A 16,814-nucleotide genomic window follows, 5' to 3' on the forward strand; every position below is an offset into this window, starting at 1 on the left:
AACATCCTTGTCCTGCAGTGGCTTACTCTAATGATTACGATTAGGGCTGCAGGTCATAAAAACAATATTTAGTGAGGGTGCCATCAGATTTATAGCTTCTCTGGGACAGAAGATATGTCTCTGTCAAAGAATGACTCAAACATGCATTTTCCATATGTCAAATTGTGACAGCGTTGCATTATTGTAATTTGCAGCCTTAGGGCTCTGCCTGTGGCTGATGTGACACTTGAAGTTTTATTCAAAAATACGTCATCCATCCATTAAAAAGATCGATTGCTGCCATGAAAATAAAACTCACTTTTGAGTCATGAGCTCTAAATCAAGGCTTTTGCTTTGAAAACCATGTCTGATGGGAATTAGGTGCAAGAATCAGCATTTTGAAATCAAGTGACTCATCTGGAAATACTGGAGAAATACTAAATACTGACAATTTCCTTTTTAAATATTAAGTAAAATAAATATGTTTGGAGTATATTGTAAAACACGTTGTTAGGTAAATACAATTATTTGCTTTCTTGAGAGAGTTAGATGGGGGCACACTAGGTAGGTAATGGCAGTAAAATAGAGTGCTACAGAAATGACCTTTTTTTTTGGGAGTCCAACAGAAATTAACAATTCAATTCAATTTTATTTATAAAGCCCAATATCAGAAATCACAATTTGCCTCAGAGGGCTTCACAGCATGTGGCATCCCTCTGTCCTTGGACCCTAACAGTGGATAAGGAAAACTCCCCCAAAAAGCCAATGGGATTTTTCCATTGGATTTTGAATCACTGCAGTAAAAAAGCTCTGTGGCAACAAAAGTTTATGATACTGACAAGCTGAGTTCAGCAAGATACTCTTCACAAATACACAACATATGATTTTTAAAGCATAAATGCAATCAACATAAATAAAAAGCTAATGTTTAACTATTAACAAATACACTACGGTCACCCCCACAACGAGGTTGTAAAGCCGTGTTCAGCATGATAAAGTCCTGTAATCTAATTTAACCACTTGTTGGCAAATGCCTTTTTTAAGACACCTAAAAGCTTCAGAATTCATGAGCGGGGCATTTACTGATGTATTTTATGCTGCAGAACCAAATGTGAAAAGCTCTAAAGCTTGTAAATGGTAAATGGACTGGACTTGTATGGCACCTTTCTAGTCTTCCAACCACTTAAAGTGCTTTGTATTACCTGTCACGATCACCCATTCACACACACCCCATACCGTACGTGCACCTGCTACTCAGCAACTATTCACAGGCCCTCACACACCAATCGAACAGCAATTGGTAGCAATTTGTGGTTTAGTATCTTGCCCAAGGATACATTGACATGTAGTATGGAGGAGCCAGGAATCGAAACGCCGATCTTCCAATTAGTGGACAACCCATTCTACTTCTGAGCCACAGACACATTGTTTCAGGCATCTGACAAAAAAACCCATTGACTTCAAGACAAGGGATCCGGACATGCCAAAATGCTAACTAATGTCCACATTTTAGGACACATTGCATTAAAAGAGAGGCAGTTAAGGTTAGGGTAAGAGTAATGGGAGGGCCACATCTCGTTACTTGTGCTAATGGTAGGTTAGTGATTACATTAAAAGAGCGGTGGTTAAGGTTAGGACAAGTGTAATGGGAAGGCTACTTCGCATTACTTATGCTAATGCTAAGCTAGAAAATAGCTAGTGATGAAGTATTACATAAAAAGAGAGCCGGTTAAGGTTATGGTAAGGGTAATGGAAAGGCTACAGTACATCTTGTTACTTATGCTAATGCTAAGCTACAAATTAGCTAGTTATGAAGTATTACATTAAAAGAGAGGTGGTTAAGGTTAGGACAAGTGTAATGGGAAGGCTACATCTTGTTACTAATGCTAATGCTAAGCTACAAATTAGCTAGTTATTAAGTAGCCTATTACATTAAAAGAGAGGTGGTTAAGGTTAGGACAAGTGTAATGGGAAGGCTACATCTTGTTACTAATGCTAAGCTACAAATTAGCTAGTTATTAAGTAGCCTATTACATTAAAAGAGAGGCAGTTAAGGTTAGGATAAGTGTAATGGGAAGGCAACATCTCATTACTTACACCACTAAGCTAGCAATTAGCTAACGTTAGTTGTTAAAGTATCACGTTAAAAGAAAGGGTAGTGGGAAGGGTCACATCTCATTACTTATAAAGTGAATCATGTCTTAATGAATTATGAATTATAAAGTAGATTATTGTGACATTTTGTCTCATATATTCACAACAGTGTAGCATTGTAGCAGCAGGGTTCAGATAACCATGACATTGGTGGGTTTGTCTTGTGCTAGTGGTGGGCACAGTTTCTCTGCAGCTATACATGTCTACTGGAGGTTGCTGCCTGGATACAATATGTTACTAAGACCTAGAGCGGCTGGTAGGCTCCCAGCTCTGGCTCTATAATTAACACATAGACATTTCTGAATAATTTATAACTAAAACAGAGACCTTTGCAGAAGCTTGTCAAATGCATGAATCAATAAGTTGTTAAATGAGTGCCTTCATCTCAGTCCGCCCTCACAAACAGTTGGCCTGACTCCCTCTTTGTCCTCATCAGTGACACATGATCTCACTCAGTAGCCGTGACCTTGTTTTTACATGCTGTGAACAAGTTTTAACCACCACAAGCACCTCTGCGTGGCTCTGCGCCGACCGGCCCAACAACAGGTGAAAGGTCTGTTATAGGCACAGCATAAAGCCTCTGAGTACACATGGAGCCAGATGATAATCCACATGAGCGCAGAGTGGAACGATGTCAGTGAGCTGACATAAAAACTTATTGCAAAGGAAATGAGGAGTCATCGAGGAGATTTAGACGTCAAACAGTGATGAAATGTCTTGTCCTTGTCTTTGTGCTCGGAGGTAATTAAACTCCCTCAGCCCCGTTTGTCCCCTGCGTGGGTCACTGTGGGTGATTACAGATGGATGATGGATGGCAGTGTGAGGATCAATCTGCCAGCACTGGAAAGAAAAATTACAGAGTAAGACACAAAAGGAATAATGGTTACCAGAGTACACTAGAAAGATTTTCCCTCTCACAGCAGCCTCAGATCAAAGCTGCGGGGCTCGTACACAGTGCATCGCTGCAGTGGAATATTTACATAGTAATTAAAGAGAGTGGATGTGTACAGTCGGATAAGAGTGGTGGAAGCTGGGGGAGGCTGCAACCCAGTCGTCTGAATAAATGTTCTTATCAGCCACAGATGTGTAACATTTGGATGTTATTATGTAGTGGATGTGCTGAAACTTTACATTTCAACAATGCTGTGGTTAACGTGTGGTATGCATATGTATGGTAACCAGAATGACTGGGCTGGGGGAGGAGTAAAAGATCTGTCAGTGATATTTTTTAAAACGGCCATGAGCATGTCAGTTGAAGATCATACTGTTTTGTGTCCTGATGGTTGGCTAATGAAAAAACACAGATGGGGGTCCTTTGTCTCTCTGTGTGTGGATCATCAAGAAGGAACACAGGCTTCCTCTTACAAATGAAAAAGTACGGTCTGTTCAACTCAACACACTTAGAGGTTTTGCTTCTACAGCCTAATTAGGTCTGGTATCGCCAGTAGATATTGTTACAAGTAAAATTCCTGCATTTAAAATTTTTCAAAAGAGAAGTACAAAAGTATTTGCATCAAAATACCAAAAGTAAAAGTGCTCATTAAGCAGAGTTGCTCATTTCAGAATCATATTATATCACTGGATTATTGATGATTATTGATGTGTTATCGGGTTCATCACTTTTATGTTTCAGTTGGTGTAACTGCACTGGTCCAAGGAAATAATGGCCACGCATCATACAGATGTCTTTAAAAGTTTTATTTCCATCCTTCAAGGCCTCCACAGACACCATGAGAACTACAAATGTCCAGCATTTAGACGTGCCCAACAGTAGTCTCTCACGTGAATTTTCTGATAATAGACAGGTCCCAAAAGTTAGCACAGTACCAGAAAACATATTGAATTGTCCATACAGGTCACCTCAACAAATATCATAAATCAGATACAAAACCAAATAGAAGGTGCAAAATGACAATTAAAATCTGCGCCTCTTGGACCATGCAGAATATTATTGTTTTGGGACTGTATGTACTTTCTTTGTTGGCTCTCTCTGCCACCATGCTGCCTCAGCCCATAATGCAACAGGTACATCCCCCAAACTCATTACTCACTCGTCATGTGACCTATTACTCTAGATCAAAATAAACTTGCATCAAGAACAATGCATTTTTCTCTGCCTGAACAATAGTTTTAAAAGGTAGTATATCTTTTTAACTACCTATTTCTTACATTTGAATGAATTTAAACGTAATGAAATTATAACAAAATATGAAAAGCATTTCAATTCAGTTTCAGTAAAATATGTCTCTCAGACAGTCACAGTTGGTAAAGGAGGAGCTAATTTTAATTTTAATAACTTCATATACTGCTGGATAGCTTGCGAATTTCCCCCTGGGGATCAGTAAAGTCTAATATACCATAGACCATTATGTCTCGAGTTCGACACTTCAGCTGTCGCCAACTTGCTTTCTTGGAGCCAGAAGTGACCGTATTTGGGAGAGAGGCTGGCGCTGGGGAGGAGCGAGGGGTGGATCTGATTGAGAAGCTGAGGACACTATCGGCAAACAGCCTGTCACTCAAGGCGGACACTTTAAGCCTAAATAAAATCTGGGTGGAGAGCAAGCAGAAGCCCTGGATATGAACCCCCAGTCAGCAGCTGCAGCAAACTCAATCCAGACAGAGCTACCCCCAGCTCCAGGGGACCAGACAACCCCAACTCACCTTATATCAGCAGACTTATTGTGGCTGCCAAGACACAGGTTAGACCCAGCGCTGCTGCTGGCTGCCAGCCCGCTGTGACACCAGCTGCTGGGGGTTTGTGTTGGCAGAATTCAAGCCACTATAGCTGTTGTTCAACGGTCTGTCTCCAGAGCTGCTGACTGCTCTCCTCCCAGGGAGGCAGTCCACAGCAGTGGGGAGCGAGGTGAAGGGACCGTGGAGTGGCTAACTAGCTAATTCTTGTCTCATTTGTGGTAAAGAGAGAGCTCTGGGTGAGAAAGGGGCTGAGGGAATGAGCTGTGCACAACTGTACAATGAAATAAGACTGAATAAATCGATGTATAGGAAACACAGTTACTGAATGAAGCGTGTGTATATGCCACTGGTTGTTGTGTGGACCACAAGGTGCTGGAAACATTCCTCAGAGATTTTGGTCTATATTGACATGATAGCATCACACAGTTGCTGCAGATTTGTTGGCTGCACATCCATGATGTGAATCTCCCATTGCACCACATCCCAAAGGTGCTCTACTGGATTGAGATCTGGTGACTGTGGAGGCCATTGGAGTACAGTGAACTCATTGCCATGTTCAAGAAACCAGTTTGAGATGATTTGAGCTTTGTGACATGGTGCGTTATCCTGCTGGAAGTAGCCATCAGAAGATGGGTACACTGTGGTCATAAAGGGATGGACACGGTCAGCAACAATACTCAGGTAGGCTGTGGTGTTTAAACCATGCTCAGTTGGTACTAAGGGGCCCAAAGTGTGCCAAGAAAATATCCCCCACACCATTACACCACCACCAGCAGCCTGAACCTTTGATACAGGGCAGGATGGATCCATGCTTTCATGCTGTTTACACCAAATTCTGACCCTACCATCTGAATGTCGCAGCAGAAATCGAAACTCATCAGACCAGGCAACGTTTTTCCAATCTTCTATTGTCCAGTTTTGGTGAGCCTGTGTGAATTGTAGCCTCAGTTTCCTGTTGTTAGCTGACAAGAGTGGCACCTGGTGTGGTCTTCTGCTGCTGTAGCCCATCTGCTTCAAGGTTGGACGTGTTGTTGGTTCAGAGATGGTCTTCTGCAGACCTTGCTTGTAATGGGTGGTTATTTGAGTCACTGTTGACTTTCTATCATCTTGAACCAGTCTGACCATTCTCCTCTGACCTCTGGCATCAACAAGGCATTTTTACCCAGAGAACTGCTGCTCACTGGATATTTTCTCTTCATTGGACCAGCCTCTGTAAACCCTAGAGATGGCTGTGTGTGAAAATCCCAGTAGATCAGCAGTTTCTGAAACACTCAGACCAGCCTGTCTGGCACTAACAACCATGCCACGTTCAAAGTCACTTAAATTACCTTTGTTCCTCGGTTTGAACTTCAGCAGGTCGTCTTGACCATGTCTACATGCCTAAATGCATCAAACTGATTGGCTGATTAGCTATTTAAACAAAAATTAAACACATTTATAAACAGAGCAACATGATCAGTCCTACTGTTTGCTGTATAATGCAATAAGAAACATAAAAAGTGTATAGTAAGTAAAAGTGCTGGGCTTGTGCTCTGGTTAATGCACTCTGGGGGTGAGGGAATAGTGCAATAAATGAGATTTTTTAAAAATGTGTATACAGTAAAAGTACAGGGCTTGTGCTTCAGTTTTTATTTGGTTGTAGGTAGGTGATCGGTATATCTGAATACTGCTGGAGATACAGTGAGCGAGAAAATATTAACTGGAATTTGGGTGAACGAACCCTTTTGACAGAAACTTGAGACTTGCCTTTCCTCTTGGTTACTCGTGCCTCTCATCATTAGTCCTATCAGGTTTTTATTTCAGCCTTAAGCAAAAAAAAAACCAACAACAAGCTGCATCTGTCTGAGAAAATATAGCACCGTCCATAAACGGATGCTTCATCTCTCTTAACATGCGTCATCACTACTGTTATATCCTCATTAATGCTGCTGCGTTGTTGTCATCTTGATATTTTTGGTTGCCGCTTCACACTTTCTCCCACATCTGCCTGCATATTCATCTGATTCTGATGAATAAACAGCTGTTATATTTCTTCAAAGGTTAATGCGTTTTCCATGTGGTCGCTGTCTGTATGTGTATGGGGATATTAAAGGAGCCTCCATCAAATCCTTTATCCCCGCTATAAAGTAGGCTCGATTTGTGGCAGGGTGTTAAACACGGCGTCCATCTAGAAAGAGCCTCCTAATAGCCCATTTCCCAGGAGAGCATGGGAGGCCATTTACAACAACCAATCATACAGTCGGGGAAGTGGCATCAGTTCTCTTTTCGCCAATAATGAGATAATGCACAAAAGCAACAGCACATTTGTTTCTGCGTGTTGATGTTGTCAGGTGGAGCGGTGATTTATGAGCAGAACGGGATGGATAAAATGCGCGTAGGATTATGATAAATGAAGACGCAGGTTAATGCATGAGATGGTGCCGTTTTCCAGCACTGACACCTTCAGACGCTCATGGTTGAAATTGATTAAACATGCTAGATAAGGGCTGAAAGCTGCAATGCATGCTGGTCCTGTACATGCACAGGTTTGAGGCATAAACAAAATACTATCACTCTTGAGTAAAAAGCGTGGGGAGGTGGATAAAAGGCTCAGTGGGAGTGTTTTACTGTTGTTGAGTGCTTGCATGGTAATGGCCTCAAGCTTGTGAAGGCAGCCACAGTGTGACTCCTCTCACCCACCTTCAGGTAAGCTTTTAATGAGTCTAACAGCCTCTTTTCTTATTTCAGCCAGAGCTCAGACACATGTAACGTAAGAAGGTGACCTGTGAAATATGAAGGTTGAACAAAAGGTGCACCGCTGCAGTGAACAGATGTGTCCATTAACAAAGGCGTGTCTTGTTAGAGGGGAAACTTTGTCTTGGGATTTCCTTTCTTTGTGATTAATCGTGCTTTAATCTTTGCTTCGACCGTCCTGTAGTGACTCTTAATCAAAAACTGAGGGATGTGGGATGGCTGAATAATTTCAGCAGTAGACAAAATACTCAGATTTTTGAGCCAGGTAGGAATACTATAATATAAAACCACTATTACAAGTCTTACATTTAGAAGGAGTGGTTTCACAGTTTGGGAAAATATGCTTTATGACGAAGAGTTGAGAAGATGTCACCACTTCCATATGTGTCCGTTGAATAGCCTATAAGGAATGTAAAGTTGATGTAGCACCATGTCCATTTTTTTGAAAGGTGTTGTCATCTTGGGGGGAATAGCTCTGTCTACCAATGGGGTATTAAATGACTTCATCAAACAATAAAACCAAAGATAAACCAAACAGGCAGCGGTTACACACTGTAACCCTGTGGTGTTCCCACATTCTACACTCACTTCAGCACACCTGCCTTTAATTAAAGGTTCCTCAATTGCCAGGTGAGGTGGTGCATTTATGTGACTCAAAAAATAATAGGAAACTAGAGCTTACCGGAAATGACTCTAACACAGTTCATGCGCAACAGCTCAGGTGGATATTCCTACAGTCAGCATCAACAGCATGTTCCCTCAAAACTTGGGGGACATCTGTGGCATTGTGTTGTGTCATCAAACTTTAATTCAGAGTGGCCTTTCCTTGTGACCACCTCAAGAACACCTGTGTGGTAACTGACCTATGGCTAAGCCCCGCCCTCAAACGCAATGAGCCAATCACAGTGCATATAGCCATTCCCATACACTCGGACATTCTCTGCCTGGACGTCCATTGAAATGCATTACAGAAAGTCAGTTTCGTTCGGTTTTATGAGCTTTTTCTGAGATTTGAAGTTTAAAAATGGTCAGTGTGCATGAGGTACATGAAACTCCGACACAAGGTATCCTGAGAGGCTGGGCGACGAGGTGTATTTTTTACTCTTTCCTAAACCACATCTCGTCCAAGAAAAGTGTCTCCTTTGGATAAAGTTGTGTGGTAACGTTAGACCACAACATCAACTCAGCGTGAATAAGATTAACAATGATGTCTAGATCTGTTTAAAGGTAAGTCAACATTGTGTTTGAGGCAACATATTGTCACTTTGCTGGAAAGAAATATAAAGTTATCTTTAACATCTCTAGCTAACGTTAGCTAAAGTTAGCCTAACGTTAGCTCCTAGCTGCATTGTTCATCATGTCACCTTGTTTGCTGGGAGTTCATTAGCCTATTTTGTTCTAGTTTTGTACTTTGGTGATTGTGATTCATTGTTAGCTGTTGTCCAAAGGGCTCTAGTTAAGCTAACGTTAACTTCTGGAGCTTAGCTTCATTAACTTGTCTGTAATTGCAGAGATAACAAAGGTTGGCAAACGTTATGCTGAATGATTCAATGTAAATACTGTAGCACCAAACTAACGGAGAGACACTCTCGGTAAAGATGGTAAAAAGGCCGTTATCCTTTTCTTGTTAAATTTCTTACCCTGCAGTGCATGAACAATGCTGATCCTCTATCTTGTTGTCTTTGATGGTGACGGCAACGAGATGCGGTTTATCACGCTTACACTGCGACCTGTAAATTTTGGCTTGTAATTTAAGCTTTTCATTGACCTTCTCAACAATAAAATAATGAATATATCCCTCCAATGTGTAGTTAAGGCCCTTTTGGTTACTTCTTCATGACATCTTATCGTTATGTCTCCAAAAATCATCAACTGCCTCCTGCAAAATGTAGTGTACTGTGACACCTGCCATAGCGCCGGTCACTTAATGTTGATATTTTGTCCAAGTGAGTGGAGGAAATTATCGTCTTTTTGGAATGAGTGATGAGGGCGCCCATGTCCCACACAGCGTGACGTACCTTCAAGTATCTCCAAGTCATATGGATGTATGTTGTTTATCATGAGTTTGTTAAATCACACATGCTGGACCATTGTAGCAGGCACAGACAAGATGGCACCCCCATCCTAAAAAAAAGTACCACAGCGTGACGTCAACTTCACATTCTCTATAGCCTTTAATTCAATAGACAGTTATGAGATTGATATCAATCAGCAAAATGGCCTTAATTATAGTGCACAGTGGCCCTTTTGTGAGTGTTACACTTCAGGATTTTAATCATGAGCCCATTCAGAGTTTTAATAATAGCTGGGTGAGGTAGCGGTAACTCTTTCATATACTGTGTATTAGTTTATTCTGTAGCATTTTTATGTTTTATGACCTTCTCAGGGGATTTTAATGTGTAAAATATTAGTGTGCAATAACTATATCTGATAAGGACGTAAAAAGGACAGTACAATAAATTGAGTAGATGTACTTCCTGAACTTTCATCACAGCAATGTGAGTTACGAATAAGTTGTTTTACAGTCAGTAATGAGTGTATAAGAACATATTTTTAAATTTCATATTGGTGCAGAGCTGAAGTAAGACAGAAAGGGAACCAAAGTTTTCACCTGAAAATACATATTCAGAAAAATCATAGTTGTTGCAAAAATGTCAAGTAATTAGAGCACCATTATGTGCTAATGAGCAGCACTCAGAGACAATCATGTCTCCATTAACACAACACCAAGTCAGAAAGGCCACAGTCAATATCAAGTGTGTGCCTGTGACCTTTCAGATTTCAGTGTCAGTCAGTCATCATTAGCCGGCAGCACAGCAGCGAGCCAGAGAGCAGGCACCATTCCTCCATACTGATCAGGCGAGGGAAGCCTCATTTATCCCAGGAACAACCTGCCCACCATTACACACTTACAAAAATCAGAGCCTGGAGGATTCTGCAGGAGCAGATGGAGATTAAATGTCTTGCCCCAAAGAGCAGCAGAAGTTATTACGGTACAGCAGAGTGCTTTTGTTCACATTCCCCAAAACAGATGTTTCCATCTGGAGGGAGTAATCGTACCAGCATTTCCTCCACCTTTAACCTGCAGGACACAATTCAGAGAGGCAGAATGAAAGGCATACATCAAAGCTCGGAAGTTATCCCTCCACTCTTTGGGGAGCTTTTACAAACAAGGTTTAATTTTCATAAGTAACAGCCTGTAGAGGAGGCAATGTTTTATATTTTATAAGAGTAATAAATTACATTTGTGGGGTGCACTCACTGTGATCAAGGCTCCAAGACATGGGTGTGTGGGCGTACGGAGGATATAAACACACATATACACAATGAGAGAAAGACAGAGACCTAAAGGAAGTGTGTGTGTGTGTATGTGTGTGTGAGAGATATTTAAACACACCCAGAAGAGGTCAGCTGGAAGACTCAGCCATTGCACTGCCCACACACTCCCACATGCTCAACATCATTAAAAACAAAAGGGCACGACTGAAACAATGCCGCAATCTGTGATGCAACCAACACCAAGTGAGACAGATTTGTTGGAGTAAGAATTCACCGTAAGAATCTCCAAAAAAACACAGAGGAGGGAGGGAGGAGCGCTTTGATTGCTGGCGATTCTGCGACACCACTGATGTTCATTTTCTTGTCTTGATCACAGCTTTTTCGACTACATGATGATTAAAAATCTAGTCTTTCCATACCTTGAATTAACTTGAGATAACGTGCCCCACACATGAAAACAGCATCATGGGCTGGGATCTACTAAGTAAATTGATTCTCAACCAACCTGCACTGTCTGTTCAGCTCATTGCTTTGAAAATGTATTGAGGATCTTACGCCACCCAGTGGGCTGGACAAAATCCAAAAAATAGAGAGACCAAGGAGAGATCATAAAAAGCAGTGTTGGACAAAGAATGGCTCGTAAAGTTTTATTTCAACCTTCGATACAATGAATAATTTATCATTCCACATATGATTTTAGTAGAATATAGAGACTTTAGATTTTCTTTTTGCCTTGTCTTCATCATTGATTTTCCATCTTGTGAAGTCCAAGCTCACTCTCTGTCAAAGAGATCACTGGTCGGCTTTTAAGAGCTTCAGGCTCTGCACATGTCACCTCCTCCAAAAAGATGACATTTTGACGATAGGCAGTGAGCCACTTCCACAGATACTCCATCTTCTCATCGCACACCCAGGGGTTTCCTATTAAGATCATGCGGAAGGAAGATTTTCTGTCACCCAGCAGCCCTGAGGGGAAACGCTGCAGCTGATTATTGTTGAGCAGCAGATATTCAAGGTGTTGGAGACCCTGGAGGAGGGTCGCTGGCAGGTCTCGGAGCTTATTCTCTTGCAGAAACAACTGAGATAGATTAAGGTTGTTGGTGAAGATTGTAGAACTCAGGGAGGTTAAGTTGTTACCAGCGAGATTCAGTGTCTGCAGGCGGTGCAGGCTCTCCAGGGCATCAGGTTGCAGGTCTTGTAGGCTGTTGTCACTCAAGTCTAGATTATCCAGATTGGGCAGCTTCTGAAGCAGAGCAGTGGATACACCCGACAAACGGTTTCCAGACAAGTCCAGCCAGGTGAGGCCACTGTTGCCAGGAAACCACTCTGCATCGGCTTTTTCAAACAGATTATCTTTCAGCACAAGACCACGCAGTGAGGCATGGCTGAAGATGTTCGGAGCAAGATGAACCAGACGATTTCTTGTCAGATCCAACGTCTCCAAGTGAGGGACGTCCGTCAGTAGATCTGAAGGAAGGCTCGTCAGGTTGTTGTTATACAGCTGGAGGTACTTTAAAAGGGGCACGGCACTCAAATGGCTGGCTGCGACACTGCTGAGTTTGGTGGACTGGATGTACAGTTGAGTGGTGATGGAGGGTAAACCGTCTACAGGGAAATGTGTCAGGGAGCTTTCGCTGCACGTCACCTCTGCACCTGAAGGTGTGAAGGAACAGGAGCACAGATCTGGGCAGGAGTGGGCCCATTTAGCCAGCGCAGTCACAGTCAGGAGCGTCCACAAGTTCATCTTTAAAGCACTGCACAAAGGAAACAAACTGTATCAGAAACAGATATCAATGTAATAATCAAAGTACAAATCATCAGCTGTTTAAGTGATCTCACTGCATTGTGAAAAAATGATCATAAATGTATGATCTTACCTGAAAGGCACGGCAGAATTCCTCCTGTTTGTCATTACGAACTTGGTTTTATACAATGTTGAGTGTATCTGTTCCCAGCAATGAGTCAGGACAAGATGTTGCAAGAGGCAAATAAAACCAAGCAAACAAACCAGATCATCAGCCGGCGAGTGGTTACTTTTTACTGTTCGGTCCAAAAGTAAAGATCTTACCACACACAAATCAATAGTCTTTTTTCATTCCTGCAAAAACATTTTTTATGCAGTATGTTATTTTAACTGTGACTTGTAAATCTATGATGACTGAGGTTTTCAATTTAATCTCATCATTTGATCCATTTTCATTTTATTCTTTGTGTTTGGATTTCCCGTTTAAAGAGCATACAGTCAGTTGAAGGAATAGTTTGACACATACTTATTTACGAGAGTTACATGAGAAGATTGACACCACTCTCAAATCAGTCCATTCAATATGAAGCTATAGCTAGCAGCTGATTAGCTTAGCTTATTGTACAGAGCAAATCACAACAAAGCACCAGTGAAGACGACCTACCACCAATAGAAAACAGAGAAAGAAAAAAAAGTAAACAGTATCACAAAAGCTACCTGTCTTATTTTTTCTTATTTCTATTGTCCTATGATAAGAGTGCTAACACACGATAGAAGCTGTTGTGCACAGGTATAAATACAAGTGTTGAGATTTCGGCTTGCCCTTTGGTGTGCCTTGGGCTCAAAAAGGTTGAAAACCACTGGTTTAATTCATACAAGAGGACAAGTTTTGGTTCTGCAGAGCCTTGCGAGATGTTTCCCCCCTGTTTCCAGTCTTTATGCTAAGCTAAGCTAACCATCGCTTGGCTGTAGCTTCATATTTGGTGTACAGACATGAGAGTGGTACAGATCTTTGTATTTGAATCTTAACATGAAAGCGACAAGGCCCAAAATGTCCACTGACAACACATTTTATCTGCAGTAAAGTAAAGACAGAAAGACAGAAAGTCTTGAAAGCTCTCTTTACTTGTATCATATTTAATTATACATTCGATAAAAGAGAATGTTTTTGTGATTGAAAAGTAAGAAAGCTAAGACAGGGTACATCACCATGTCAGATAACAACCAGCATGAGGACAGAGGATATTAAGACTGAAGGATTAGTTCACTTTCTGTCAGTGACATCACTGAGCGCCCCACTAGAGACGGCGGTTTGGCACATATGACGGTCTCTGGCAGGAACACCATCTTCTTGTTCTTCTGAAGCCACCTCCAGAGGTACTCCACCTTCCCGTCACACAGCCAGGGGTTGTCGGTCAGGTCCAGCCCCTCCTCGTCTAGGGAGCTCAGAGGGTCAAACAGACCTGTGGGGATGTGGCTCAGCTGGTTGTCATCCATACTCAGGTATTTGAGCTGAGCAAGCCCCTGGAAAAGGTCTTGGGGAAGTTTGTTGAGCTTATTCCGAGAGAGGAACAGAGAGGTGAGGTTATGGGTGCTCTGAAATATAGATGCATCCAGGGTGTTTAGCTTGTTGTTTCTCAAGTTAAGCCTTTCAAGTTTGGTCATCTGGTCCAGAGAATCAGCAGAGATTGACTCCAGGCGGTTGTTGGCGAGGTCCAGATTGTCCAGGTGGGGCAGCTTCTGCAGCAGAGCAGCCGGGATCTTTTTTAAACTGTTCCCAGATAAATCCAACCAGGTGACGCTGCTGTTATCAGAGAGCCAGTTGGCATCAGCTTTTTCAATCAAATTATTCTTCAGCACCAGGTTGCGGAGCGAAGCGTGGCTGAAGACATCCGCAGGCAGGTCAGACAGCTTGTTGTCTGTGAGGTCCAAAGTGTCGACATGAGGAACACCTCTTAGGAGATGAGAGGGAAGGTTCTGCAGGTGGTTGCTGTACAGGTGGAGCCCTTGCAGCAGGGGCGTGGCGTTCAGGTGCTGCTCGGAGATGGAGGTGATATTCGTGAACTGGATGGTCAGCAGGGTGGTGTTCTTTGGGAGACCCTCGGAGGGGTACTCCGTCAGGGGAACCTCGTTGCAGACCACCTCAGCTCTTCTGTGGTAGCATTTGCAAAGTGCCGGGCAGGACAGAGCGCCATGGCAGAAACATGCCAAGCAGAGGAAAGCAAGACACCAGGACTTCATTGCTAGAAGGAGAGGACACAGAGAGTTAAAGATGAGGAGGAAAGGACATCGGAGAAGACTTAAATATCCCACTGAAGTATTTCACCACTGCGAAACATCACAGATCATTTCCAGGTCATGCACAAGATGTTCAGAAACATGAGTTAAGCAATTAAACACACGTTCTTGCACATGATGTTCAGTGCCATGAGTAACAAAATAAAACTTACCGTTCTTTGTTATCAGATGAGACACAGCCAGAACGCTCCTTATATCAGATTCAGCAGTGGTCACTTGCAAATTACTGAGTCCTTTGGGGAGCAGCATCCTCCAAACTAATCATTACTTATTGAGTAAACAAGGTCCCACTCATTACACAGTCATTTGTCAAGGACAGGCCATTGGAGCAAACTCTATGACTCTAACCTGCAGGGAAAGTCCAGAACCTGGAAACTTAGTTTGAGTTGGTTTATCGAATACAATGCTATATAGCTCTCCTTCAAAACTGCTGATCATGAAATATGATGTTGGAGTCTGTGTGTAATGTGAGCGTATGAAGTTTACGATTATGACGGTTTGCCACTGAGTGAAAAACTCAGTTAGGTGTTTGCATTATTTTGTACTTTGGATTTTCTAGATATGGGGGAAAGAGGAAGAGAGAGGGCGGGAGAGAGATAAAAATGCATGATCATCAATTTAAAATGAGGTGGATTTAAGTTATTTTGCTGAACATTTAATTAATAATCGAAAAGCTAACTAGTCATGCTGCTGAATGTTTACATATTAATTATTCACATAGATGCAAAAAGCTTAAAGCAAAGCAGTAAGCACTGAACAAGAGTTACATAATGGCTTTATCCTAAACCCAAATTTTAGTCAGTGAGTTTATTTGATGGATAAAATGTATCTCAATTTATTAGCTTGTTTCCATTGTGTGGATTGTATGAAGTAGAAATATACTGACGCAGTGGTGGAACAAATATCCAGATCTTCTACCTACATAAAAGTTCATATACAGTAATGTAAAAATACTTTGTGCATCCCAAATAATTATAACCAGGTGTTCCAGGTAGTATAAAAAGTTAAATCAATTGACATTTAAATAGTATTTTACAGTTGTAGTTTGCTGAGTTGGAGCTAATTTTAACTTCATTGTACTGTTGAGTGTAAAATGTTTCAGTAACAATGTACTGTAGTTTATATGCTGACCATGTAAAGTCTTAATCAGCAAAGTAGAAGTTATGGTCGTCAAATAAATGACGCAAAAAAGATGGAGATGTATACAGTAGCATAAAATAGAAGAAACCGTGTATCTGCTGTAAGCTCACCTAGCAGCACGCTAGCTAACGTCACAGCTCATCCGAGGAGGACGCCAGTAATGTTTGCATCTTTCACTGTCATGAGCATGAGCGTCTTGTTCATGGGTACATACATGCTTCTGAGAAGTTCAGTAGAAAGAAAATAGTTTCTGGATTATCTTGAGTAACAAAATCATGGTTTGTGGAAAGAGACATTGATGTTGAGTTTTTCAAAATTATACTGGAGAGAAGGCAGACATAATATCACCAACACTTGGCAGCTCACACCAAAACAATCTAGACTGATAAAGGGCACTACAGGTAAGAGGAAAAATATGTATTTTTGATTTTGTGGACAAGAGGCCTGTGACAGCGCAAGATATAAACATTAATGGCGTCCTCCTCGGCTGAGTTGTGACGTTAGCTTGCTCAGTGGTGCTAGGTGAGCTAGCAGTAGATGCACACTTCCTTCTGCACTGTGATTAGAGTAGGCAGGTGTAGCTCTGTACAAAGAAAATTTATTTTTTGACCTCCAAAACCCGAATGCCTTCTAGTTCCATCATATTTGAGAGAAGGCAGACATCTCCACGCGGCAACTCACACCAAAATAATCTAGATTCATAAATAGCACTGCAGAAAAATATCTACTTTTGATTTGGGGGTGAACTGTCCCTTCAAGTGGAGTACTTAAGCAAATGTACCGTAGAACTTCA

The 16,814-nt window shown here is 41.7% G+C and overlaps 2 protein-coding genes across 2 annotated transcripts; both read right to left on the reverse strand.

The window, feature by feature from the left end:
• Nucleotides 1-11,472: 11,472 nt before the first annotated feature.
• On the reverse strand, nt 11,473-13,552 carry LOC126399130 (leucine-rich alpha-2-glycoprotein-like). The gene is made up of 2 exons (XM_050058952.1): nt 12,717-13,552; nt 11,473-12,593 (listed from the first exon to the last, which is right to left on the reverse strand). The coding sequence occupies exons 1-2, from the start codon at nt 12,749-12,751 to the stop codon at nt 11,582-11,584; spliced, it is 1,047 nt and encodes a 348-aa protein (XP_049914909.1). The 5' UTR covers nt 12,752-13,552; the 3' UTR covers nt 11,473-11,581.
• Nucleotides 13,553-13,690: 138 nt separating this feature from the next.
• Nucleotides 13,691-15,190, reverse strand: LOC126399129 (leucine-rich alpha-2-glycoprotein-like). The gene is made up of 2 exons (XM_050058951.1): nt 15,034-15,190; nt 13,691-14,826 (listed from the first exon to the last, which is right to left on the reverse strand). Exons 1-2 carry the CDS (start codon nt 15,128-15,130, stop codon nt 13,829-13,831), a joined length of 1,095 nt encoding a protein of 364 aa, XP_049914908.1. The 5' UTR covers nt 15,131-15,190; the 3' UTR covers nt 13,691-13,828.
• Nucleotides 15,191-16,814: the final 1,624 nt, after the last annotated feature.

This window comes from Epinephelus moara, chromosome 12, assembly GCF_006386435.1.
Source record: "Epinephelus moara isolate mb chromosome 12, YSFRI_EMoa_1.0, whole genome shotgun sequence".
Taxonomy (NCBI): Eukaryota; Metazoa; Chordata; class Actinopteri; order Perciformes; family Serranidae; genus Epinephelus; species Epinephelus moara.